Below are 27,638 nucleotides of genomic sequence, written 5' to 3'. Positions count from 1 at the left end.
CCCGACCCACAGCCCCCTGCTATCCCCCCTCTCCCAGCTCCGCCAACACCCCTCAATCCCAACCCACAGCCCCTGCTAGACCACCCTCGGGCTCCGCCCTCCCCCAGCTCCACCGATACCCCTCAACCCTGAACCGCAGCCCCTGCTAGCCCACCCCTGAGTTCCCCCCTCCCCCAGCTCCACCAACACCCCTCAATCCCAACCCACAGCCCCTGCTAGACCACCCTCGGGCTCCCCCCTCCTCCAGCTCCGCTGACACCCCTCAATCCCGACCCGCAGCCCCTGCTAGCCCACCCCTGAGTTCCCCCGTCCCCCAGCTCTGCCAACACCCCTCAATTCTGACCCGCAGTCCCGTGCTATCCCCCCTCCCCCAGCTCCACCAACACCCCTCAATCCCAACCCACAGCCCCTGCTAGCCCACCCTCAGGCTCCCTCCTCCCCCAGCTCCGCCAACACCCCTCAACCCTGACCCGCAGCCCCTGCTAGCCCACCCCTGGGCTTCCCCCTCCCCCAGCTCCACCGACACCCCTCAACCCCAACCCGCAGCCCCTGCTAGCCCACCCCTGGGTTCCCCCCTCCCCCAGCTCCGCCGACACCCCTCAATCCCGACCCGCAGCCCCTGCTAGCCCACCCTTGGACTCCCCCCTCCCCCAGCTCCACCGACACCCATCAAACCCGACCCGCAGCCCCTGCTAGCCCACACCCGGACTCCCCCCTGCCCCAGCTCTGCCAACACCCCTCAATCCCGACCCGCAGCCCCTGCTAGCCCACCCCTGGGTTTCCCCCTCCCCCAGCTCCGTCAACACTTCTCAACTCCAACCCACAGCCCCCTGCTAGCCCACCCCTGGGCTCCCTCCTCCCCCAGCTCCACCAACACCCCTCAACCCCGACCCGCAGCCCCCTGCTATCCACCCTCCCCCAGCTTCGCCAACACCCCTCAACCCCAACCCGCAGCCCCTGCTAGCCCACCCCTGGGTTTCCTCCTCCCCCAGCTCCGTCAACACCTCTCAATCCCAACCCGCAGCCCCTGCTAGCCCACCCTCGGGCTCCCCCCTCCCCCAGCTCCACCGACACCCCTCAACCCCGACCCATAGCCCCTGCTAGCCCACCCCTGGGTTCCCCCCTCCCCCAGCTCCACCAACACCCCTCAACCCCGACCCACAGCCCCCTGCTATCCCCCCTCTCCCAGCTCCGCCAACACCCCTCAATCCCAACCCACAGCCCCTGCTAGACCACCCTCGGGCTCCGCCCTCCCCCAGCTCCACCGATACCCCTCAACCCTGAACCGCAGCCCCTGCTAGCCCACCCCTGAGTTCCCCCCTCCCCCAGCTCCACCAACACCCCTCAATTCTGACCCGCAGTCCCGTGCTATCCCCCCTCCCCCAGCTCCACCAACACCCCTCAATCCCAACCCACAGCCCCTGCTAGACCACCCTCAGGCTCCCTCCTCCCCCAGCTCCGCCAACACCCCTCAACCCTGACCCGCAGCCCCTGCTAGCCCACCCCTGGGCTTCCCCCTCCCCCAGCTCCACCGACACCCCTCAACCCCAACCCGCAGCCCCTGCTAGCCCACCCCTGGGTTCCCCCCTCCCCCAGCTCCGCCGACACCCCTCAATCCCGACCCACAGCCCCTGCTAGCCGAACCCTGGCTTCCCCCCTCCCGCAGCTCCGCCAGCACCCCTCAACCCAGATGCGCAGCCCCTGCTAGCCGAACCCTGGCTTCCCCCCTCCCGCAGACTCAGCTCTCAGTGGGACCCTTGGATTAGGGCTCCGACCTTTCCCTTCTCGCGAGCTGGGCGTGGGGCAGGGCAGGGGTCTGTAGCCAGGGGAAGCTCACCATGTCGCAAAGGGCCACATAGAGGAAGAGGCCCGTGGCCACGGTGAAGATCCAGGCCTGGAACTCCTCGCCCGTTGTCACCGAGAGCGCGACGTAGAGCCCCAGGAAGGCGGTCAGGGCGCTGCTGAAGTTCAGCAACAAGGCCTTCTTGACGCTCAGCCCCGCGTGCAGCAGGGCCGCGAAGTCCCCTGGCGGGGCGGGAACGAGACCACGTCAGGGGGGCTGCCATTAGCCTGGGCTGCCAGTCACACCCTCACACGCCAGGCCAGCCAGAGCTGCCCTTAGCCAGCCTGGGCTGGGCGTCACCTCCCCTGGGCTGGATGCCACCTCCCCTGGGCTGGTCCAGCTGGAGTCTGGCTGGCCCGGGAGTCACCCCCTCAGCTAGCCCAGTAAGAGCTGCTCTGAGCCGGTCCCGGACCGGAGTCCCTGGGAAGGTTCCCTTGGGGTCTGTGCTGAATAACCCCCCTGCACGGCCTTGGGGCAGCCCCGTACGGCCGAGCATCCAGCAATTCCCCACCCCCCGGGGCAGCGCCCACCTAGCTCATGCGGCAGCTCGTGGCACAGCACGGCCAGCGACGTGGCCAGCCCCGTCTTCCAGGAGGTGGAGAAGGCAGCCCCCACGGCCAGCCCGTCGGCGAAGTTGTGGATGGCGTCACCGATGGTGATCATGTAGGGGATCATACGCTGCTCTGCAGAGCGAGGGGCAGTCAGGGCTGGGCCAGGGGCTGGTCCCCTCCCAACAGAGAAACCACCAGCAGCCTGGGGACCCCTACCCCACATACCCAGCCCCCCAGCCCCATCCAGCCTGGGGCCCCCTGCCCCAGCCCCCCATACCCTGCCAGCCTGGGACCCACTGCCCCAGATCCAGCCAGCCTGGGACCTCCCTGCCGCACCCAGACCTCTAGTCAGCCAGGGGCCCCCTGCCGCACATTCCCAGCCCCAATCAGCCTGGGACCTCCCTGCCTCATCCAGCCCCCCAGATCCAGCCAGCCTGGGGAACCCTATTCCACATACCCAGCCCCCCAGCCTGGGACCCCCTGCCCCAGCCCCCGCCTGGGACCTCCCTGCCTCACCCACACCCCCAGACCTCCAGCCAGCCAGGGGCCCTCTGCCCCAGATCCTCAGTCCCAGCCCTCCTGGGACCTCCCTGCCTCACCCAGACCCCCAGCCCCAGCCAGCCTGGGGTCCCCCACCCCACACAGACCCCCAGGCCCAATTTGCCAGGGTCCCTGCCTCCTCCTGCACAGGGTCATCCCAGTGGCCCTGGTTCCCGTCTCTGACAGCAGTGAACGGCGGATACTTTGGGGATGGGTCATGAAGCCCTGAAAAGCCACATGGCCCCATGTGGGAAAGTCCTGCCAGGCCTGGTCCCTCTGCTGGGGTGGAACCCTACCTTCCCCCACCACAGACCCAGTGGCTTAATGGATAAGGCACCAGCCTCTGGAGCTGGGGATTGTGGGTTCAAGTCCCACCTGGGTTGGGGGTGTAGTGTAATATCTCACTGCAAGTTGAGAGGGTCAGAAAGAATTAATTAACTCACAGACCCTTCCCACATGGCTAAACCTTAAAGACTGGTCAGGAAGATCTGTAAAGGACCAGAGCTTGGAATGCAGCTGCACTGGTAGAGGTAGAAGGGGAGGTGTTTGCTCAGGGTTTGTGATGTCAGCAAACAAGTCTTGTCTATTGCTAGAGCTTTGTTTCAAAGATCAAAAAAGGAATTTTAACATTTAGGAAGACACTGGAGTGAAATAGTATTATTGTCTCTGTGTCTCTTTGAAGGTTATGGTCACCTGTATCTGAACTGTTTGATGGATAAATTACTGTGTGCTAGTTGCCAAGATGTTTGGGAGAAGGAGTTAAGCCTGTTGTTTTCTCAAGCCGAAAGGCTGCTGGAAATGTGTAAGAACCTGGGACACGATCCTACTTCATCTCAGATCTGCTTTGGGTTTCAAGAGAGGGAAACCTTACGCCACAAGGATTGAGATCCCCAGTCACTGACTGGAGTCACCCTGAATATGGACATTGGACTATAACCTATGGACTATATCTGAAAGGACTTTTGGCAACTACAAGCTCATCTCTGCTATGTATCTGAACCTCAAGAATTGGATTCAAGTCTGTCTGTAGATTGATCCTTTAACCAACACTCTCTCTCTTTTCTTTTTAAATAAATTTTAGCTTAGTTAATAAGAATTGACTATAGCGTGTATTTTGGGTAAGATCTAAGTTATAATCGGACCTGGGTATGTGTCTGACCCTTTGGGGCTGGAAGAACCTTTTCTTTTATATGATGAGAGAAGATTTTCAGGAATCGTCATCATCTCTGACGTCTGTGTCTGGACAGAGGCCTGAGGCTGGGCACTTTAAGGGAACTGCAGTGTTTGGACTTCTGAGTAACCAGGGAGGTACTACAGGAGCTGTTTAGTGCTGGTTGGTCAATCTACATATTAGAATAACCAACAGCGTTTGGGGTTTGTCTGCCCAGTTTTGTTTGCAGTTCACCCTGATTGAGTGACCTCAGCTGGCTCCCACAGGCAGCACCGTCCCAGGGGGTAACAAATATTTCTGCTTTTCCCAAACCGCTAAGCTGGGGGAGAAGCTGAGCATGTCTTGGGGTGGGGTGAGGGCACCAGGGGTAGCAAAGCGCCAGGAAGCAGCAGTCACAAAGGCCTGGCTGGCTCCCAGGCTGGCATGCCCCAGAGCTGTGGGTAACAGGCTGTAGGCCCCCCCTGTCCTGGCCCCCCAGACAGAGGGTAACCCCCTACACCAGGTCTTTCCTCAGTGCCTGAGCTGCTCCTTCCTCCCTGGCCTAGCCCCACTGGGTGGGTCTGACTGGGGTCAGAGGTCTGGTGGAGGAGTTCCAGGGTTGGGGTGGGGGGCTGAGTGGGGGTTCTGGGATGGGGTTCTGGGGTTGGGGTGAGGGGCTGAGTGGGGGTTCTGGGATGGGGTTCTGGGGTTGGGGTGGGGGGCTGAGTGGGGGTTCTGGGATGGGGTTCTCGGGTTGGGGTGGGGGGCTGAGTGGGGGTTCTGGGATGGGGTTCTGGGGTTGGGGTGAGGGGCTGAGTGGGGGTTCTGGGATGGGGTTCTGGGGTTGGGGTGGGGGGCTGAGTGGGGGTTCTGGGATGGGGTTCTGGGGTTGGGGTGGGGGGCTGATTGGGGGTTCTGGGATGGGGTGGGGGGGTTGATTGTGGGTTCCAGGTTGGGGTTGCTGGGGCTGGCGAGTGGCACTGAGGGGCTCACAGGGCTGGTGCCCCTTGTGGTGGCAGAGGCACTAAGTCACTCACCCCGGGTGCGTCTCCTCTGCCCCGTTTTTCTGAGACTGGCTTCCTCCGCGGTGACCTGGAGGAGGGAGGGACGGACAGGGAGCATAAGGGTTGGCCCTCACCCGGGGAGCCCTCTGCTGGCAGCAGCCGCCTGAGGGTGCCCCATGGGGCCCAGACCTTCACCTGGGTAGTGAGCCTGGGACCCCCTGGCCGCAGCCCCCCGCAGGGCCAGGCACAGCTGGCATGGGACACGCGCCCTGCTCCATCCAGCTGTGAGCAGGACGCAGGCACAGCCCGTTAGAACTGCCCCTTAACCCCTTCACTACCAGGCAGGCCCCAGTGCCAGGCCGTGAAGTTAGCAAGGGCAAGGCGACATTCAGGGACGTGGGCTGTACCTGGCGCTGCCCAGTGGGTGAGGCCCACCTGGCTGCCCTGCCCTGCAATCTGTGTCACCCCCCTGCCCCTCCGCGCCCCGTCCTGGGGGCTGGGCCTTACCAGGTCAGCCTGCGAGGCGCCTTTCTCCTGCTTCTTCCTCCTCTGCTCGGCCTGGTAGACTTGCAGGGACATGGCGTGGTCGTGCGGGTGCCCCCTGCCAGCCTCCTCCTGCCAGAGCAACACACACGGCTCAGCCAGCGCCCCCCACGGCACCGACGGGGCATGGCCCATGGGCCCCATGGGCACCCACCTCGGGGGTGTGGCAGGTGCAACAGCCACCCACAGCCCAGAGCATCACTGCGCCCCCTACCGAGACCATTCACCGCACCACAGCCCCCCACACCGAGCCCCCGTCCTGCTCCCCGCACTACAGCCCCCCACACCGAGCCCCCGTCCTGCTCCCCGCACCACAGCCCCCCACACCGAGCCCCCGCCCTGCTCCCCGCACCACAGCCCCCCACACCGAGCCCCCGTCCTGCTCCCCGCACCACAGCCCCCCACACCGAGCCCCCGTCCTGCTCCCCGCACCACAGCCCCCCACACCGAGCCCCCGTCCTGCTCCCCGCACCACAGCCCCCCACACCGAGCCCCCGTCCTGCTCCCCACACCACAGCCCCCCACACCGAGCCCCCGCCCTGCTCCCCGCACCACAGCCCCCCACACCGAGCCGCCGTCCTGCTCCCCGCACCACAGCCCCCCACACCGAGCCCCCGCCCTGCTCCCCGCACCACAGCCCCCCACACCGAGCCCCCGCCCTGCTCCCCGCACCACAGCCCCCCACACCGAGCCCCCGCCCTGCTCCCCGCACCACAGCCCCCCACACCGAGCCCCCGTACTGCTCCCCGCACCACAGCACCCCCACTGACCCTGCTCTCCGCACCACAGCGCCTCCTACCAGCCCCCGCCCTGCTCCCCGCACCACAGCCCCCCACACCGAGCCCCCGCCCTGCTCCCCGCACCACAGCGCCCCACACCGAGCCCCCGTCCTGCTCCCCGCACCACAGCGCCCCACACCGAGCCCCCGTCCTGCTCCCCGCACCACAGCCCCCCACACCGAGCCCCCGCCCTGCTCCCCGCACCACAGCCCCCCACACCGAGCCCCCGTCCTGCTCCCCGCACCACAGCCCCCCACACCGAGCCCCCGTCCTGCTCCCCGCACCACAGCCCCCCACACCGAGCCCCCGCCCTGCTCCCCGCACCACAGCCCCCCACACCGAGCCCCCGTCCTGCTCCCCGCACCACAGCCCCCCACACCGAGCCCCCGCCCTGCTCCCCGCACCACAGCCCCCCACACCGAGCCCCCGTCCTGCTCCCCGCACCACAGCCCCCCACACCGAGCCCCCGCCCTGCTCCCCGCACCACAGCCCCCACATCGAGCCCCCGTCCTGCTCCCCGCACCACAGCCCCCACATCGAGCCCCCGCCCTGCTCCCCGCACCACAGCACCCCCACTGACCCTGCTCCCCGAACCACAGCCCCCCACACCGAGCCCCCGCCCTGCTCCCCGCACCACAGCGCCCCACACCGAGCCCCCGCCCTGCTCCCCGCACCACAGCGCCCCCACTGACCCTGCCCTCCGCACCACAGCGCCCCACACCGAGCCCCCGTCCTGCTCCCCGCACCACAGCGCCCCACACCGAGCCCCCGCCCTGCTCCCCGCACCGCAGCCCCCACATCGAGCCCCCGTCCTGCTCCCCGCACCACAGCCCCCACACCGAGCCCCCGTCCTGCTCCCCGCACCACAGCGCCCCACACCGAGCCCCCGCCCTGCTCCCCGCACCACAGCCCCCACACCGAGCCCCCGTCCTGCTCCCCGCACCACAGCCCCCCACACCGAGCCCCCCGTCCTGCTCCCCGCACCACAGCCCCCCACACCGAGCCCCCGTCCTGCTCCCCGCACCACAGCGCCCCACACCGAGCCCCCGCCCTGCTCCCCGCACCACAGCGCCCCCACTGACCCTGCTCCCTGCACCACAGCGCCCCACACCGAGCCCCCGTCCTGCTCCCCGCACCACAGCGCCCCACATCGAGCCCTCGCCCTGCTCCCCGCACCACAGCGCCCCACACCGAGCCCCCGTCCTGCTCCCCGCACCACAGCGCCCCACACCGAGCCCCCGCCCTGCTCCCCGCACCACAGCACCCCGCTGACCCTGCTCCCCGCACCACAGCCCCCCACACCGAGCCCCCCGCCCTGCTCCCCGCACCGCAGCCCCCACATCGAGCCCCCGCCCTGCTCCCCGCACCGCAGCCCCCACATCGAGCCCCCGCCCTGCTCCCTGCACCACAGCCCCCCACACCGAGCCCCCGCCCTGCTCCCCGCACCACAGCCCCCCACACCGAGCCCCCGTCCTGCTCCCCGCACCACAGCACCCCACACCGAGCCCCGTCCTGCTCCCCGCACCACAGCCCCCCACACCGAGCCCCCGCCCTGCTCCCCGCACCACAGCGCCCCACACCGAGCCCCCGCCCTGCTCCCCGCACCACAGCGCCCCACACCGAGCCCCCGCCCTGCTCCCCGCACCACAGCGCCCCACACCGAGCCCCCGCCCTGCTCCCCGCACCACAGCGCCCCACACCGAGCCCCCGTCCTGCTCCCCGCACCACAGCGCCCCACATCGAGCCCTCGCCCTGCTCCCCGCACCACAGCGCCCCACACCGAGCCCCCGTCCTGCTCCCCGCACCACAGCGCCCCACACCGAGCCCCCGCCCTGCTCCCCGCACCACAGCACCCCACTGACCCTGCTCCCCGCACCACAGCCCCCCACACCGAGCCCCCGTCCTGCTCCCCGCACCACAGCGCCCCACACCGAGCCCCCGTCCTGCTCCCCGCACCACAGCCCCCCACACCGAGCCCCCGCCCTGCTCCCCGCACCACAGCGCCCCACATCGAGCCCCCTCCCTGCTCCCCGCACCACAGCGCCCCACACCGAGCCCCCGTCCTGCTCCCCGCACCACAGCGCCCCACACCGAGCCCCCGTCCTGCTCCCCGCACCACAGCGCCCCACACCGAGCCCCCGTCCTGCTCCCCGCACCACAGCCCCCCACACCGAGCCCCCGCCCTGCTCCCCGCACCGCAGCCCCCACATAGAGCCCCCGCCCTGCTCCCCGCACCACAGCCCCCCACACCGAGCCCCCGCCCTGCTCCCCGCACCACAGCCCCCCACACCGAGCCCCCGTCCTGCTCCCCGCACCACAGCGCCCCACACCGAGCCCCCGTCCTGCTCCCCGCACCACAGCCCCCCACACCGAGCCCCCGCCCTGCTCCCTGCACCACAGCCCCCACATCGAGCGCCCGCCCTGCTCCCCGCACCACAGCGCCCGACACCGAGCCCCCGCCCTGCTCCCCGCACCACAGCGCCCCACACCGAGCCCCCGCCCTGCTCCCCGCACCACAGCCCCCCACACCGAGCCCCCGTCCTGCTCCCCGCACCACAGCCCCCCACATCGAGCCCCCGCCCTGCTCCCCGCACCACAGCGCCCCACACCGAGCCCCCGTCCTGCTCCCCGCACCACAGCGCCCCACACCGAGCCCCCGCCCTGCTCCCGCACCACAGCCCCCCACACCGAGCCCCCGCCCTGCTCTCCGCACCACAGCACCCCTTACCGAGCCCCCGCACCACAGCACCCCCACTGATCCCGCTCGCTGCACCACAGTGCCCCAGCGCCCCCTACCAGCCCCCTCCCTGCTCCCCGCACCACAGCCCCCACACCGAGCCCCCGTCCTGCTCCCCGCACCACAGCCCCCCACACCGAGCCCCCGTCCTGCTCCCCGCACCACAGCCCCCCACACCGAGCCCCCGTCCTGCTCCCCGCACCACAGCGCCCCACACCGAGCCCCCGCCCTGCTCCCCGCACCACAGCGCCCCCACTGACCCTGCTCCCTGCACCACAGCGCCCCACACCGAGCCCCCGTCCTGCTCCCCGCACCACAGCGCCCCACATCGAGCCCTCGCCCTGCTCCCCGCACCACAGCGCCCCACACCGAGCCCCCGTCCTGCTCCCCGCACCACAGCGCCCCACACCGAGCCCCCGCCCTGCTCCCCGCACCACAGCACCCCGCTGACCCTGCTCCCCGCACCACAGCCCCCCACACCGAGCCCCCGCCCTGCTCCCCGCACCGCAGCCCCCACATCGAGCCCCCGCCCTGCTCCCCGCACCGCAGCCCCCACATCGAGCCCCCGCCCTGCTCCCTGCACCACAGCCCCCCACACCGAGCCCCCGCCCTGCTCCCCGCACCACAGCCCCCCACACCGAGCCCCCGTCCTGCTCCCCGCACCACAGCACCCCACACCGAGCCCCCGTCCTGCTCCCCGCACCACAGCCCCCCACACCGAGCCCCCGCCCTGCTCCCCGCACCACAGCGCCCCACACCGAGCCCCCGCCCTGCTCCCCGCACCACAGCGCCCCACACCGAGCCCCCGCCCTGCTCCCCGCACCACAGCGCCCCACACCGAGCCCCCGTCCTGCTCCCCGCACCACAGCGCCCCACATCGAGCCCTCGCCCTGCTCCCCGCACCACAGCGCCCCACACCGAGCCCCCGTCCTGCTCCCCGCACCACAGCGCCCCACACCGAGCCCCCGCCCTGCTCCCCGCACCACAGCACCCCACTGACCCTGCTCCCCGCACCACAGCCCCCCACACCGAGCCCCCGTCCTGCTCCCCGCACCACAGCGCCCCACACCGAGCCCCCGTCCTGCTCCCCGCACCACAGCCCCCCACACCGAGCCCCCGCCCTGCTCCCCGCACCACAGCGCCCCACATCGAGCCCCCTCCCTGCTCCCCGCACCACAGCGCCCCACACCGAGCCCCCGTCCTGCTCCCCGCACCACAGCGCCCCACACCGAGCCCCCGTCCTGCTCCCCGCACCACAGCGCCCCACACCGAGCCCCCGTCCTGCTCCCCGCACCACAGCCCCCCCACACCGAGCCCCCGCCCTGCTCCCCGCACCGCAGCCCCCACATCGAGCCCCCGCCCTGCTCCCCGCACCACAGCCCCCCACACCGAGCCCCCGCCCTGCTCCCCGCACCACAGCCCCCCACACCGAGCCCCCGTCCTGCTCCCCGCACCACAGCGCCCCACACCGAGCCCCCGTCCTGCTCCCCGCACCACAGCCCCCCACACCGAGCCCCCGCCCTGCTCCCTGCACCACAGCCCCCACATCGAGCGCCCGCCCTGCTCCCCGCACCACAGCGCCCGACACCGAGCCCCCGCCCTGCTCCCCGCACCACAGCGCCCCACACCGAGCCCCCGCCCTGCTCCCCGCACCACAGCCCCCCCACACCGAGCCCCCGTCCTGCTCCCCGCACCACAGCCCCCCACATCGAGCCCCCGCCCTGCTCCCCGCACCACAGCGCCCCACACCGAGCCCCCGTCCTGCTCCCCGCACCACAGCGCCCCACACCGAGCCCCCGCCCTGCTCCCGCACCACAGCCCCCCACACCGAGCCCCCGCCCTGCTCTCCGCACCACAGCACCCCTTACCGAGCCCCCGCACCACAGCACCCCCACTGATCCCGCTCGCTGCACCACAGTGCCCCAGCGCCCCCTACCAGCCCCCTCCCTGCTCCCCGCACCACAGCCCCCCACACCGAGCCCCCATCCTGCTCCCCGCACCACAGCCCCCCACACCGAGCCCCCCGCCCTGCTCCCCGCACCACAGCCCCCCACATCGAGCGCCCGCCCTGCTCCCCGCACCACAGCCCCCCACACCGAGCCCCCGTCCTGCTCCCCGCACCACAGCGCCCCACACCGAGCCCCCGCCCTGCTCCCCGCACCACAGCCCCCCACACCGAGCCCCCGTCCTGCTCCCCGCACCACAGCCCCCCACATCGAGCCCCCGCCCTGCTCCCCGCACCACAGCGCCCCACACCGAGCCCCCGTCCTGCTCCCCGCACCACAGCGCCCCCACACCGAGCCCCCGCCCTGCTCCCCGCACCACAGCCCCCACACCGAGCCCCCGTCCTGCTCCCCGCACCACAGCCCCCCACATCGAGCCCCCGCCCTGCTCCCCACACCACAGCACCCCCTACCGAGCCCTCGCACCACAGCACCCACACTGAGCCCGCTCGCCGCACCACAGCGCCCCAGCTCCCCTACCAGCCCCCGCCCTGCTCCCCGCACCACAGTACCCACATCGAGCCCCCGCCCTGCTCCCCGCACCACAGCGCCCCCTACCGAGCCCCCGCCCCACTTTCCGTGCCACAGCGCCCCCTACCAAGCCGCTGCCCTGCTCCCCGCACCACAGCACCCACACCGAGCCCCTGCACCACAGCACCCCCCACCAAGACCCCGCCTCACTCCCCGCACCACAGCACCCCCTACCGAGCCCCCACCCCACTTTCCGCACCACAGTGCCCCCTACCAAGCCCCTGCCCCGCTCCCCGCACCACAGCACCCCTTACCGAGCCCCCCCAGCTCTCCACACCACAGCACCCCCTAGTGCCGCACTGGGGCATTGGGGTCAGTGCTGACTGCCAGGGGAGAGCACCTGCTCTTTCTGTGCCCCCTGTCCCTCCAAAATACCCATCTCCCTCCCCCATCTGCCTCCCTGCCTCCCTTGCCCCCAGACCTTGGGCTCGTCGCCCCCCAGGACACTGAAGAACTTCTCGAGGAGGAAGAAGGCATAGATGCCACCCAGCACGGCCAGCAGCTTCCAGATGGTGTCCCTGGTCCCGGCCTCCTCAGCCCCGTGCACGTGCCCCTCGTCCGCGTGCGAGTGCAGGCCCAGGAACTGCAACGACAGCACAAGGGAGTCTCAGCGGGGGCAGGGGGCTCACTTGGGCACGCGGGGACTCCCCCTTTCTGCCCGCACACTCTCCATGTGTAAGCACACACCCCTGCCAGTGCCACACACCCACGTGCATGCTCCCCCTTCCCTCACACTGGCCAGCACACACATAGGCATCTGCACAGTCACGTGCACTCACTCCCACATGCCCATACGCACACCCATGTGCCCATCCATACATCCACATGCTCACACGCACACCCATGTGCCCATACTCGCACGTGCCCATACGCACACCCATGTGCACTGTCATGGATTCCCCAGGCAATGCTCTGGAACTAAACCCCACCAAGCCAGGCAGGACTTTGGGGAGCATCCTCTCCCTTGGAGCAGGCTTGTTCAGGGCAAGAAGCTCACACGGCTTCACCTCCTGGGTCTCTCCTTGGAGCATTCAGCATCCTCTGCCCCTCCGTGCACTTCCCACAGCGAGCCCGCCCAGGCGGGGTCCTGGGGAAGCCACAGGGTCCTGCACCCCCACTTCACAGTCAGACGTGACTCTCAGACAGCCAGTAAAACAGAAGGTTTATTTAGACGACAGGAACACAGTCCAAAATAGGTCTTGCCGGTACAGACTGTTGCAGGCACAGAGGGTGCCCGAGGCAAGCAACAGTGGTTCGTTGCCCAGAGTGCATAGCATCAATAAACACACCAGGCTGGAGAAGCAAGCAAAGTTTATTTGAGATCTCAAAGCGGTGCTGGGAGACTTAGCAGGCCTCAGATCCAGCCCCCCTACACAAGTGGCTTTTCCCTTTTTATAAGCTTTTTTTCTCTTTCTTCTTTCTTTCCCCGCCCTCCTCCTCCTTCCTCCCCCTGTAACAATTACGTAAGGGCAGGTGCATTAAGTAATCTTGGCCACGGCAGCTCATTAGTAAGTTTTCCTTCTGCAAGTTATCTTGTCCTTCTGCTAAAGGTGCACAGGCCTCATTATTTCTGCTTTAGACCAGTTAGAACTGTTGCAACTGATAACGGCTGTTACACCTGGCCTTTTAGGTCGATTAAAGTTCAAACATGGAGGGACTCTTGTCTGCTGAGGCCTAAAACCAGGAAGGCTTCCTTGTGGCCTTCCACCCTCCCGAATTACTTAGGGTTATGCTTAGTGACACCAACAATTCAGACAACAGGACCCCATTTAGTTAGGTCCATCTGGGGCCCCTGCAACCTTCCCAGGTCAACACTCCCCACTCAGCCTTCACGGAGCACAGCCAGAACATTGCCACTTCGTCACGTGCACACAGTCCCACATGCCCATTGTGACGAACTGGGAATGTTCTTAATGTTTTCTCTGAATACTGTGTTGGTGCCTCAGTGTCCCCATGGCAGTTCTTAAGTATCTGGCAGAGCAAAGGGCCAGTGCACCTAAATGCCGGACACTCTGTCTCCTAGCAACTGATGGCCTGGGCCCCTCCTCTGCAAAGGTGCCAGCTGAAGGTGTTGGAGACAAAGAGATCAGGTGACCTCCTGGCCCGGGAAAGGGGCTGAGCAGAGGAGGAGGGGCTGGGGGGGTTGTTAATCTGGAGCTGGCTAAGTGCAGAGGTGGGGGGTCTGGTTCACTGCCCCCTAGAATGGACCCGGCCGAGGGGTCTGTTTCGCGGTACCTACAAGCTCTGGTTTAGACCCTGTTCCTGTCATCGAATAAACCTCTGTTTTACTGGCTGGCTGAGAGTCACGTCTGACTGCAAAGTGGGGGTGCAGGACCCGGTGGCTTCCCCAGGACCCCACTGGGGTGGACTCGCTGTGGGAAGCGCACGGAGGGGCAGAGGATGCTGAATGCTCCAAGGTCAGACCCAGGAGGTGAAGCCGTGTGAGCTTCTTGCCCTGAACAAGTCTGCTCCAAGGGAGAGGAGGCTCCCCAAAGTCCTGCCTGGCTTGGTGGGGAGCAGTTCCAGAGCATCGCCCGGTGACTCCGTGACACCCATACATACACCCACGTGCACACACTCCCATGTGCCCATACACACACCCATGTGCACACCCTCCCACATGCCCATACGCACACCCACGTGCCCATACATACACCCACATGCACACACTCCCACGTGCCCATACGCACACCCACGTGCCCAAACATACACCCACATGCACACACTCCCACGTGCCCATACGCACACCCACGTGCACACACTCCCATGTGCCCATATGCACATCCACACACCCATACATACACCCACATGCACACACTCCCATGTGCCCACTCACACTCCTACATGCCCACATGCACTGGCCCACGTGCCCACGCACACAGCCACCCGGTTGCTCACCCACGCTCACTTCCGAGCTGTGAACGTAGTCCCGGGAGTGGGCCCCCGGCAGGCCCAGCTGCTCACCTGGGGGATGAGGTGGAGCAGGGCGTCCCCGGTGAGCGAGCCCACGGCCAGGCTGACAAAGCCCTGGATGATGTAAGGGTAGGCACTGGCACAGGCGGTGCACAGGAGGAGGACGATGCCAAGCAGCGCGCACAGGCAGATCACCAGCGTGGCCAGCGAGCCATAGATGTACCCTGCACAGAGAGTGGATGTTACCCACCCCGGCCCAGAGCCTCGCACCGCCCTGCACAGCAGGACGCGGAAATCCCAGGCAGCGCAGCCAGATGCCCCCGCCAGCTCCTCCCCCAGGCCCTTGAGGCAGGAAGGAGATGGGGTCTGTCCCTGCAAGGCACAGGACGCGGGAGAGAGCAGGGTCCGAGGCACTGTCCACAGTCCCGAGCTGTTAGGGGCTTTGAGGACATGAGGGCACCGTGGGCACCACCTCCCGCCCCACCACTGGATGCTTTGAAATGGAGAGATCTCTGCATGCCCCAGGGGCTGCCCCTTGTTCTAACACCCGGGCACCACCAAGCCCAGCCATGGGGCCCCTCTCGCCCTGCAGCCCCCGCACAGAAAGCAGCACAGCCAGACACAGGGCCTCACTCTCTGCCATGGTCAGCTGGCGGCCGGGGGCACTCAGGTGACGGGAAGAACAGGCCCTGCTGAGCTGCTGCTGGATCAGAGCTGGGCTGAGGCTGGTGAAGTCTGAGCCAGAGATCCCTGCTTCGGGGTTGAGGCTGTAAATCTCCAGGAGCTCGCCGGGGCTCAGACACATCTGGAGACACAGATGGGGAGTTACTGACGGAGTAGGTGGCACCCAAGCCACGGATCCAAGCCCCTCACGGTCCAGATCCCTGAGCCAGTGGGTAGTGGCCTCTCCAGGGCTTTGTGCCAGCTCCAGCAACATGGACCCAGCCCACCCCCAGAAGGTTTCCTGGGTCTCAGCCTGCCCTGCCCTGGTTCGCTGCCAGCCCGAGGCCCAAGCATGATGCTCTTGCTGCCATGCTGCCTGGGCTGACAGCTCTTTGTTTCCTGCCACTGGGATCTGCCTCGAGGGCTGCAGGCGGCTGCCCCTTGCGAACCAGACAGCAGGACATAACTTGGCCCCAAACTCAAACACGGGTGGGAAACGTCCTGATCCCATGGCTTTGCCCCTAGGCCTCTGCCCAGCCAAGCTGCTGCCAGGCGGTACCAACTGCCCTGGGAGGGGAGCGAGGGAGTCAGGACTCCTGGGTTCTGTTCTCAGGCTGGGGATAGCCTCCCACTAGGGGTTGTGGGGAGAGCAAGTGAACTGGGGTCAGGAAGGAGAGAGCTGGACACTTCCCGTTTGTGTCTCTGCTTCAGGGCTTCAGCCGGCTACCGGCGGGTCGGAAAGGGATCTTCCCCAGTATATTTGGGGAGGATTTATCTCCTTCCTCTCCAGCACTCGGAATGGCCATGGCAGGAGATGGGGCACTGGGCAGGGGGTGGGCAAGGAGTTCCCCAGTCAGGCTGGCAGGGAGCTCAGGGGCTTCACCTTCCCCTGCAGCATGTGGGTCACTTGCCAGGATTAGCTGGGTGCAGCTCACTGGGACATTGCCCTGCCATTGCGGTGCCTGCTGTGCTCTGCCTGTGGGCTGTGGGGCTCGCCTGGGGGTGCTGGGGGCCTGTGACACCCAGGAAGTCAGACTCTGCTCTGGGACCCTCTGGCTTTCACCCGACGATTCTCCAGACGCCTCTGCCCCCTCTACCTACTGCGTCCCAGACGAGACGGGGCTCGTCCGGCTCCCTCTGCCCAGGGAGGCTCCGTCTCAGCCGCCTGGGCGTGTCGCCGTGGTGCAGGTCCACGTGATCGTCGGGGTTCGTGAGGTTGCCGGGGCGCTGGCTGGCGTGGGGAGCTGACGTGGGCTCCTTGTGGTGATGGGCGTGTGCTTCGTCATCATGGTGATGGGCGTGTGCTTCGTCATCATGGTGATGGTCCGTGTGCTCGTCCTCTGGCCCCAAGGCCAGCTTGGCCATCAGTGCGCTCAGGCCTGTCACAGGCCAAGCCCGTCATGCCCACTCCCAGCCCACTCGCCCCTTGGCAGGAGCGGCCCTTCCCCTGCAGCCGCCCGCCCAGCTCCATCACTGCAGCCTCCTGCCCCGTCCCCATCTAATCCTCCCCCACCCCAGGGCTCACCCCCCGCCGGCTGCCCCGGGCTCAGAGCTGGCTAGGGCCCGGGGATGCTGGCACACAAGCTGCCCAGAGCGAACATCCCGGCTGCTCCCCCCGACCCTGGAGAGGGCGCTGCTGAGGCAGGGGCTGGGACGGTGCTTTGGAGGAATTTCCCCCTCTGAGCCCAGCTCCCCCGGCGCGAGGGGCGAGCCCAGCCAGGCTATGGGGGATACCAGCTCTCTGGGCTGCAATGAGGACACTGCATGATGCCATCGGCCTGCGGGGGGCCGGAGCGGGGCCGTGCCCGGGGGCCTCTCGGAACCAGCGCCAGCCCTGGCAGGGACCGGGCTTGTGGCTATCCCTGAGCCTGCCACCGGAGGGCGCCCTGCTCACACCTGGAGCCAGCAGGTGGCACATGCCCTGTTGGCAGGGAAACCCGTGCCAAGCGCCCGCTGGCCACGGAGCTGTAGGGCCACAGGACCCATCGCCCTGTGCCAGCCTTTCCCATGGGGCAGGGGCTCAGCAAAATGCCATCCCCCTGGGGACCCAGCCTTCTCCCTGGGGACCCAGCCTTTGTCTGCTGCAAAGGATTCTGGGGCCTTGCAAGGAGGAGCCGGGGGCCGAGGGGGAACTGAACTGAGCCCTCAGTTACCCCCAGTCATGGCTGCCCTGACTCACCTGCCAGCGTCAGGTTCTGGGACTCGTTGCCGTAGCGACGGAAGATGTACCCCAGGAAATAGTGGGGGGGCGGCAGGGCGTGGAAGCAGTCCCCCAGCAGCACGTGGTACATGATCGTCACCAGCACCTGCCCAGCCATGTCAGCTGCCACCTGGCCAGAGACTGCGGTGCTCTTCTGCAGGACGTGGCCGGCGTCCAGGCACGGCTGAGGGGAGACGGCTGATGAAAACGGCTCCCAGTCCCAGCCCAGCCGCCATGGGGGAGAGTGTGGAGTGGATTTGGCGGTGTGGGGGTGGGACACACAGGGGAAGGAGAGTGAGAAAGCACCACCGAGAGGAGATGAGTCTGGACACTGGAACAGGCTCTGGAAGCTCTCCTGTGGTTTGAGGGGCACAGGCCTGGGGGTGTTGGGGAACAGCAGCAACTGACATGCCCGATCCAGGCCCACCCATCAATGGGATGGACTCAGAAATACCAAACGGGGGTCTCGGGGGGGTGGCTGTCTCCTGCTTTTCTCAGCAGCCCAGAGGGCTGGGAGCTGCTGAGCATTTGTGCTGCAAGTCTCCCATAATCCCCTGACTCCAGGGCCTGGAGCTTTAGGACCCTCCCCCAGGTACCATGAGACGTGCCCTAGAGGTGGGATCTGGTGATATGGGGAGGGGGGCAAGGCGTTAGCGTGACAGCGACAGACCAGGGTGTCCCATAGGCTCCTGGGGGGACCTCAGCCCCTCTCCCTACAGTGTTCAAGGAGCGGGGTCACAGCTGGTGGATTGGACACACCCACCGGGCTCTGTTGGCCAGTTCCAGCCTCGGTCCCAGGAGCTGTTTGCTAACAGGTGGACCAGCCAATTTCCTCCTTGGCTGCAGTCCCAGCTCTCTCGCCAGCAGGCCTGGCAGCGCCACTTGGCTGGAAAGGGCCCGGCTCACACGGCCGCCTCGCTCCAGCTCTCTGGTGGCTCTTGGCACTGCACGGAATGTCCCATGGCCCTGCCTGAGCTGCTCCGGGGCAAGGCGACTGGCGTCTCGAGTCAGCGGGGTGATGCTGTGGCAGGGGAAGGCTATCGCTGTGGGCGGGTGACAGACTCCTGGCCCCACCTGCACTCCACTGACTGGCACAGGGCTCGTGAGCAGAGGGCACTGGGCCTGGCATGGGCCAGGATCCCAACACACAGAACCACTGGGGCAGTCGGACCTGGCTGGGAGTGTTGGTGTTTTCAGAGAGGGATTCTAAGCTGACTTCACCCCCACACACACCTTGCGCCCCAGCTCTGCCAAGGACGGCAGCACAGCCCTGCCACGGGGCTTGCATGACTCGAGCTAGTCAGTGGTGGGAGCTGGGGGGGACGGAGAACGGGACTGTACAAAAAAACAACTCAATCTACATCAGCTACTGGAGCACCACAGAGCGATGCAACCCTGCAGAGCACCGCACCCAGCGTGTGGTGCCAAAAATGTTCCTAACATCCCGACTCCAGTGTGTGGCCACAAAATCCGGCCCAATGCACTGGAACAAAGAAGGGGGCCACTCCTGCCTCCTGCCCAGCAAAACTGACCAGCTGGCAACAGCCCATCGCAGGGCTGGACAGTTAGTGATAAGACATTTCCAGTGAAGGGCTTATTTGTGCTGTCACTGCTCCAAATTCCTGCTCTGCTTCTTACAGACACAGCACTGGGAGATAGCGCCTCGCCTCCTTATCAGAGTCCATTTAGCATGACCCCCCGCAGTCAACGTCCCGGCCCCAACCTCTCCAGGCCCATGCTCCCACCATCACGGGGCTAAAGCCCCAAAGCACCCGCCCCTCATGGGGCTAAGGCCCCGAAGCACCCGCCCCCCATGGGGCTAAGCCAGTTCTGTCCGGGACGGCACATGGGAAGAGCCAGCACGCAGCCGACCGGACCGGCAGGGGGCAGCTTCCCCAGGCCGGCAACTGAAAAGGGCCCAGGGCTCCCAGCTGCTGGTACTGCCGCCGGAGCCCGAGGCCCTTTAAATAGCTACCAGGGCCCCAGGGTAGCAGCGGCGATTTAAAAGGCCGGGTGGGGGGTGGAGGGTCAGGGTTTCTGAGAGGGGCGGGAAGTGGGAGGGGGCAGATAGGGGGTGGGGACCAGGCTATTTGGGGAGGCTCAGCCTTCCCTACCCAGCCCTCCATACAGTTTTGTAAGCCCAGAGTCGGGGGCAGTAGTGCCACACCCAGGATTTCCCAGCAGGGAGCGCACACACGCACACACACACGCACACGCGCGTGCACGCACACGCACACTTACCTGGTGCCTGTCTGCGTCTCTGTAATTCTCCCGCAAGCCTCCCAGCAGCTCCGCCACTTTCTCCGCCGTGGGCCCCGGTGCAGGATTCCCGCTGGAGAAGCTGGTGAGGAAGGCCCTGGCCTCGGCCACCCACTGGCCGCCCCTCACTGCAGCGCAGGTGGCCACGGGGTCTGTCAGGTAGAGCAGCATGCCAGCACCGAGCTGCGGGAGCTCCGTAGCCGTGAGGTTGGTGTCGCCCATCCCTGCCTTGCCCACGAGCATGAAGATGTCCGGCACGGAGATGCACTGTGGGCAGAGGGGCAGAGCTGAGGCTGGCACACACCGCACCGCACTGAGACCCATGGTTACAAGCTGGGACTATGGCCTGGGCCCTGCAGAGCCCACTGGATGACTGGCGTGCCCTGCCCTGCCGTGCCTGTCCTCGGCTCAGGGCTGGAGCCCCTCGAGGTGACGTGTGGCACTGGGGCCAAAGGGGACATTTTACCCCAGCATCAGACCTTGGCACCCTTGGGGCAGCGAGCCTGGGGCCCAAGGAGCTGGGCTCCCCAGTGCATTACCCTGCCCGTGCCCGGCTCCGGGCCCTTGCCGAGTTGCTGTGTGAGCTTCGGGCCCTGCTGCTTCCAGAGAGGGAAGGGTCTAGGCAGACGGTTTCCAACCTTGCCCATCCCAGGACCCTCCCCAGAGCCCTCAGGTGTGTGTCCCTTGAGAGGGACAGGGTGGAGCCTAGGCACCACCCGTGGCTGAGATCTCGCTCAGAAGCATCTGAAGAAATCGGCTTTTCCTAGGGTTCTGCACCATGGGCAGTGACGGCTGAGCCGATGGTCTCATAGTCGGACACCTGACATTGGCACCCGGACGCGTGGCTGGATTCTGGGACATGCTGAGCACCCAGCAGCTCTCGGGGGCGAAGGGGACCTGGCACCGTGACCAGCAGGCCATTTGTGTTTGCCACCTCATGCCTCGGTTTCCCCATGTCAGGTGGGCTCGCTCGCGCCAGGGAGGTGGCAGTGAGCTCACACACCAGGCTCTTGGCAGGCCTGACGCACTGACACGCCCTTCAGTGCCACGCAGACGGGGTCGTCCCTGGGACGTGATGCTAGGACAGGGCCAGTAGTGTCCAGCTCAGGAAGGGACCCTACTGATAGCCCAGACCCAGGGTAGCCCTGCCCAGGAGAGCGTTTGTCTCTTATCTACCCTTCAGCAGCTCTTATCAGGTGAGCGAGGCTGGCCGGGCGTCCGGCCCCAGGCAGCAGGGACGGGCGGCTCCCTGCATGCTCTAGCCACCGGGCACCGGGCTCATCGCTGGTGCAAAACACCCCCATGGGGCAGCCAGTCTCAGAGCTTGGCTACACTGGAGAGTTGCAGTGCTGGTGGTGGGTTTACAGCACTGCAACTTAGTAACTGTCCACACCTGCAAGGCACATCCAGTGCTGCAACTCCCTGGCTGCAGCGCTGGCTGTACACTTGGTCTGCTTGGGGTGTAGCGATTCCAGCGCTGGTGATGCAGCGCTGCTCGTCAAGTGTGGCCACCAAAAGCGCTGTAACTGGCCTCCAGGGTATTAGGAGGTATCCCAGAATGCCTGCTCACAACAAACCGGAAGAATGGCTGAACTCTGAGCTACCCCCCCCCCACCACAGCTGCTTATCTAAAAAACAAACACAGCTCCCGTTTGCTCAAGCGAGAGAGGGGGAGGGGGGAGTCCGTGTTGAGCAGCTGCTTATGTGGTCTGAGGGCTATTCAGGAGTGCATAATCTGCATTTAGTGAGTAAGAGAGGGGTGGGGGAAGGGGTCAGAACTTTTAAATTGATTGCAGGTTGGTGATGTGTTCCAGTCCTTAGAACTTGCAAGGCAGGGAGTTGACAGATCCAAAAATCCACTCTCTCTCTCTCCCCCACACTCCATCCCACCCCCCTGTTTTGAAAAGCACGTTGCTGCCACTTGAACGCTGGGATAGCTGCCCACAATGCACCACTCCCAACAGTGCTGCAAATGCTGCAAATGTGGCCACACTGCAGCGCTGGTAGCTGTCAGTGTGGCCACGCTGCAGCGCTTTCCCTGCACAGCTGTACGAAGCCAGCTGTGACTCCCAGCGCTGCACACCTGCAAGTGTAGCCAAGTCCCCAGAGCCCAGCTCTCCAGCCTCGGGCAATGGGGCCCAGTAGCCACGCCAGGCTTGGCTGGCGCTCGGGCTTGGAGGCTGGGGGGGTGTCTCAGAGCCCCAACTCTGGCTATTTTGAGCACTGTGCTGTGAGCCCCAGGCACACACGCACACCTACTCACCGTGCACCCCCACTAACACACACACACACTGCACACCCAAACTGCACACACCCACACCTACACACTGCACAACCCCACTACACACACACACCTACACACTGCGCAACTCTACTACACACACACACACACACACACCCCTACACACTGCACACCCCCAGTGCGCACACACACACCTACACATCATGCACTCTCACTACACACACACACACCTACACACTTCACAACCCCACTACACACACACACCTACACACTGCGCACCCCACTGCACACACAGAGACACACACCTACAAACTGCACACCCCCACTGCACACACACACACACCTACACACTGTGCACCCCCACTGCGCACGCACACACACCCTACACACTGTGTACCCCCACTGCCACACACACAATCCTACACACTGCGCACTCCCACTGCACATACAGCTCAAAACACTATGCACCCCCACTGCACACACACACACCTACACACTGTGCACCCCCACTGCGCGTGCGTGCACACACACCCCTACAAACTGCACACCTCCACTGCACACATACACACACCTACACACTGTGCACCGCACTGCACGCACACACACACACTCCTACACACTGCACACCCCCACTACACACACACACACACACACACTGTGCATCCCCAGTACACACACATACACCCCTGCACATTACGCACCCCCACTGCAGGCGCGCACACACCTACACACTGCGCACCTCCACTGCACACATCCCTACACACTGCATACTCCCACTGTGGGCTCACACACACCTAAACACTGCACACCCCCACTACACACATACACACCCCTACACATTATGCATCCTAACTGCACACAAACACATCCAAACACATACACACTTCACACTGTGCACACACCTACACACTGCACACACACACCCTGCATGCAAGCACACACGTACACACTGCACACCCCCACTGTGCACACATGTACACACACACACACACACACACACTGCACACCCCCACTTCACACACACTGTACACCCACACACACATACACACTGCGCACACACACCCTGCACACCCCCATTGTGTGCATGCACGCACCGGCACACTGCACATCCCCACTGCACACACACACACTGCACACTCCACACTGTGCACATGCATATACATTGCACACACACACACCCTGCACACACACACCCACTACAAGCACACACATGTACACACTGTGCACCCCCACTGCACCCCGACGTACACACTGCACACCCCACACTGCATGCACACACACTGCACACCTCCACTGTGTGTACACCACACCACGTACACTCTGTGCACCCCACACTGCATACAAATGCACATAGTGCACATATGCTACACCCATGCACACACACTGCAAACAGTGCACACCCCACACGTACACAGTGCACACATGCTGGACACAAGGGGCACATGCAAACACAGAGTGCACGCACGCACGCACACTGGCTCGAGCTCAGGCCCGATGCCCCCTCCCTTGCCCCTCGGTTGGCCACGGACACCCATGTGAAAAAGGCACACCAGGCTCCCGCTGGCAGCAGGGAGGGGCAGATTTTGAGCCTTGCACCCTTGCAGTGCAGATCAAACTCCCACTGACTTCCTAGGGGATTTCCCTGCCCAGGATTTGAGCTAGTCAATGGTAACAGTCTGAGTCACCTCAGTAACGGCAGCCCTGGAGAACGGCCAGAGCCTGCCAGGCGCAGATGAGATGGACACAATAGAATCGAGGCCACAGACTGGCCCAGTCTGGGCTGATTCTGCTCACAAGGGGCTTGAGCTGCCTGCTCCCGTCTACACTAGCAAACACTGGGCTGGTGCTAGGGGCAGTTCAGAGACATGGCGCAGACGGGGCCCCGGGGAGGAACCTGCCCGGGAAACAGGGGCCAAGGGGCCAAGGGGCCAGTTCTGTGTCTGGGGAGAGACGCCCTGTGTTTACGGCAAGGGAGTACGGGCTTAAGCGATGACAAACTGTCAGGACCAAAGGAGCTGCCTCCCTGCCTCTCCCAGTGGGATGCGGGAGCTGGCCTGGATCCCAGCCACCAGCCCGGGCAGCCAGGAGACCCTCCCACCCCTGCCCGGCACGTGCTAGCACCAGTTCTGAATGCACCAGCTACGCCAGGGCTCCTCCCCGTCTCAGGGAGATGCTCCTCTGGCTGGAGCCATCCCTGCACATCCCCTCCCTTAACATCTCCCCCACGTTCCCCCCCCAGACGAGGCGCTCCTGCCACGGCCTGGCCACGATGCCCTGGCTGGGAATCTGCTGTTCCTGCTGCCTCGGCCCCTCCCACCCGGGCTGGAGTTTGACCCAGTCTTTGCTCCCGACCCGCAGAGGAAGGAGGGGAGCGGATCGCGCCTGGCTGCGGCGTTACCTTTTCACACGGCACTGCTGGGCACTGCACACGGGCCGCCAGGATACTTAAGAGGGAGTCCAGCGCAGCGTGGGGCAGAGAGCCTTCTCCCGACGCCAGCAGGGCCCACACGCTCTGCAGCACCTGCTCCTGGCTGGGCACCGGCGCCCCTCGCCCTGGGCACACAGCTGCCCCCAGGCAGAGCAGAACCAGGGGCACCAGGAGCGCCATGGCAGTGTCCTCGAGGCCCACGCTGGCTCGGGGAGACGCAGCGGCTCTGGCCAGGCTCCCGGGGCCAAAGAGCCAGAGCTGTGGGGAGCAGTGGCTCTAATCCTGCAGGTATTTGCTGCTGCCGCCTGTGATTGGCTCAGGGTGAGATTGTCTCGGGTTAACCATTCCACAAAACCTGTCCAGCTATGCAGATCCTCCTGCGATAGGGGCAGGGCAAGGTGGCTGCGAGTTACCCAGCCCAGCCCATTGTCCCGCCAGCCGGGGAGTGTCTGGGCTCTGTTCTGCCAGGAGAGAGGGCACAGCCCCACTCCAGCATCGTCAGCAGAGCTGCCCCCGCCGGGAGGAAATGAGCAGGCAGGACCTGCGTCGAGCCTATTGCCCAACACAGCTCCAGCCCCGGCCCTGGAGACAGGACGGCTCATCCACCCAGCAGCCCCAGCTTCTCCACGAGGAAGGGAAGTCCTGCACGGGGCAGATGTGTGGACAGGCTCCTGGTCCCCGCTCCACCAGGGCCAATCCGTTCCCCTCTAGGCCTTAACTCCCTCCCTGGAGGCAGCCCCCATCCCCCCACGGGGACAGTGAGGGTTTGTGAACAGCACGGGGGGTTTCACTGCAGACAGGCACCTCGTTCTGCCCTGGCAAGCCCCGACCACCACACCGGCCTCGTCAGCCCCAGCACGCACCACAGCTGGGGAACGGGCTCCCGGGGGAAGTGACTCACGCAGGGTCATGCAGTGAATCAGTGCAGAGCTGGGACTAGAAGCCCTGACGCCACAGCCCTGTGCTGTAACCACTAGGACACATTCCCCTCCCAGAGCCAGGAACCCCCTGACTCATCCATCCTGTGGCTCTGCTGGAGCCCACTCCCGTCCCAGAGCTGGAACAGAACTCAGGAGTCCTGGCTCCCAGCCCCCCTGTTCTATCCCACTAGGCCCCACTCCCCTCCCAGAGTTGGGACAGAACCCGGGAGTCCTGGCTCCCAGCACCCCCCTGCTCTAACCACTAGACCCCACTCCTCTCCCAGATCCAGAACAGAACCCAGGAGTCCTGGCTCCCAGCCCCCCTGCTCTATCCCACTAGACCCCACTTCCCTCCCAGAGCTGGGGAGAGAACCCAGGAGTCCTGGCTCCCAGCACCCCCCTGCTCTAACCACTGGACCCCACTCCTCTCCCAGAGCCAGAACAGAACCCAGGAGTCCTGGCTCCCAGCACCCCCCTGCTCTAACCACTAGACCCCACTCCTCTCCCAGAGCCAGAACAGAACCCAGGAGTCCTGGCTCCCAGCCCCCCCTGCTCTAACCCACAAGCCCCCACTCCTCTCCCAGAGCTGGGGAGAGAACCCAGGAGTCCTGGCTCCCAGCCCCCACTGCTCTAACCCACCAGCCCCCACTTCCCTCCCAGAGCTGGGGAGAGAACCCAGGAGTTCCGGCTCCCAGCACCCCCCTGCTCTATCCCACTAGGCCCCACTCCCCTCCTAGAGCTGGGGAGAGAACCCAGGAGTCCTGGCTCCCAGCACCCCCCTGCTCTATCTCACTAAGCCCCACTCCTCTCCCAGAGCTGGGGAGAGAACCCAGGCATCCTGGCTCCCAGCGCCTGCTCTATCCCACTAGACTCCACAACAGATTCTTTAGTGCCCCCACGTCGGGGGAGAGGAAGGTTCATTCTGGGCATGGGTCCCCCATGGTTCCTGATCAGTGGCACTGGAGTCGGGGGGGGTCTGTTGTTGAGGGGGCAGCAGTGGACCAGGGGAGCAGGGCTGGGAGCAACGCGGCCATGTGGACAGAGCAGGGCCTGGGGTTTGGTGAAGTTCCCCTTGCTCAGCTGCCCTGTGTGCTAGTGCCCCCGAGCCAGCGTCGGAGCCGTGTGCTCTCGGCAGAGCAGCGGCCGGCAGCGGGAGCCAGGGCACTCGGGCTGGAGCCCTGGATCCTGCAGACACAAGTGTAGGCCAGCGATGGACCCGATGGAAGGAGGCATCCCAGCCGCATGCAGGCCTGGCCGTGCAGCAGGGCGACGCCGGCAGGACAGTGGAGCTGTTAGTGAACCGTACTGGGGAGCGAGGCCCAGACACCACTGCCTGGAGCCTCCCAGCATCCCGGGGCCCTGGGGCCCGAGGGGGAGGGCACAGCCCCCATGTTACTGCCTTACGCACACAGGCTGCTCTGGGCAATCTCGGGGAGCTGGCAGAAGCCCTAATTCCGGCCCGGCCAGTTGGCCCCTGCGGGACAGCTGCTCCAGGACGATGATCTCACATGAGACAGACGCTCAGCCGTGGGGCGCGCAGCCGAAGCCTTAGGAGAAGGGATGGAAGCCCCGGGAGGCAGGACAGCCCCAGGAATAGCTGCAGTGAGACCCCAGCAGAGGAGAGCAGGTGGCGCGTTCCAGCCGCCCTGGGGAGATGCACTGCCAGCGGGACGCCTGGCGGACAAAGAAGTGCCCGGCCCAGGACAGCACTGCCAGGGAGTCCTCGAGCTGAGGAAGCTCAGCCTGGGACAAGAGGGGGAGGGCCCGTCAGACAGCGGGGATGACATCGCGACACTCCTGGAATCCCAGAGCATTGCAGGCTCAGGCTGCCAGGCCAGGACAGCAGCAAGGGACAATCCCACCCTCCGTGCACACAGCTATGGTAACGGGCAATGCCCTGTGCAGGCAGGGCCTCCTGCAGCGCGATCCCTGGGTGACGGGACTCAAACTCACCTGTCGCAAAGCTACGCATGTCCAGCGAGAGCAGAACCAGAAGGGAACAGGCACTGCCAGCCGAAGTGTGCAGTGGTGGATGGGAAGCACACTGCACACCCCACCCTGCACGCATACACATACACACTACACACCCCACACTATGCACACACACACACACACACCACTGCATGAACACATTTACATAGTGCACAGTCTCACACTGCATATACACACATACACACCCCATCCTGCATGCACACACGTACACATCCCACCCTGCACGTACACACGTACACACCGCACACCCCACATTGTACACACACACCACTGCATGCACACTCATACACACTGCACACCCACACTGTGCACACACACACACCACTGCATGAACATACAT

General features: G+C 65.6%; 2 protein-coding genes and 1 non-coding gene across 4 annotated transcripts in view; 2 read left to right on the top strand and 1 right to left on the bottom strand.

Annotated features, from left to right (window-relative positions):
• Positions 1 to 24,846, bottom strand: part of SLC39A4 (solute carrier family 39 member 4) — a 30,618-nt gene extending 5,772 nt beyond the window's left edge. For both annotated transcript variants that reach the window (XM_050939349.1, XM_050939350.1), the window contains exons 1-11: positions 24,357 to 24,846; positions 19,699 to 19,983; positions 17,437 to 17,641; positions 16,359 to 16,636; positions 15,228 to 15,399; positions 14,646 to 14,818; positions 12,103 to 12,264; positions 5,596 to 5,703; positions 5,122 to 5,176; positions 2,374 to 2,526; positions 1,838 to 2,025 (exon numbers count right to left, since the gene is read on the bottom strand). In XM_050939349.1, the coding sequence (XP_050795306.1) occupies positions 1,838 to 2,025; positions 2,374 to 2,526; positions 5,122 to 5,176; positions 5,596 to 5,703; positions 12,103 to 12,264; positions 14,646 to 14,818; positions 15,228 to 15,399; positions 16,359 to 16,636; positions 17,437 to 17,641; positions 19,699 to 19,983; positions 24,357 to 24,566 (1,989 nt within the window). In that variant the 5' untranslated portion in view covers positions 24,567 to 24,846. The remainder of the gene's footprint in view (positions 1 to 1,837; positions 2,026 to 2,373; positions 2,527 to 5,121; positions 5,177 to 5,595; positions 5,704 to 12,102; positions 12,265 to 14,645; positions 14,819 to 15,227; positions 15,400 to 16,358; positions 16,637 to 17,436; positions 17,642 to 19,698; positions 19,984 to 24,356) is intronic.
• Positions 1 to 27,638, top strand: part of VPS28 (VPS28 subunit of ESCRT-I) — a 122,149-nt gene that overhangs the window by 50,316 nt on the left and 44,195 nt on the right. The gene's annotated exons all lie outside the window — the stretch shown is intronic.
• On the top strand, positions 3,245 to 3,317 carry TRNAQ-CUG (transfer RNA glutamine (anticodon CUG)). Its single transcript has one exon. It is a non-coding gene; the product is annotated as a tRNA-Gln (tRNA).

Source organism: Gopherus flavomarginatus, chromosome 2 (assembly GCF_025201925.1).
Source record: "Gopherus flavomarginatus isolate rGopFla2 chromosome 2, rGopFla2.mat.asm, whole genome shotgun sequence".
Taxonomy (NCBI): Eukaryota; Metazoa; Chordata; order Testudines; family Testudinidae; genus Gopherus; species Gopherus flavomarginatus.
The sequence above is the reverse complement of the archived record's forward strand: the minus strand, read 5'-3'. Positions and strand labels throughout refer to the sequence as shown.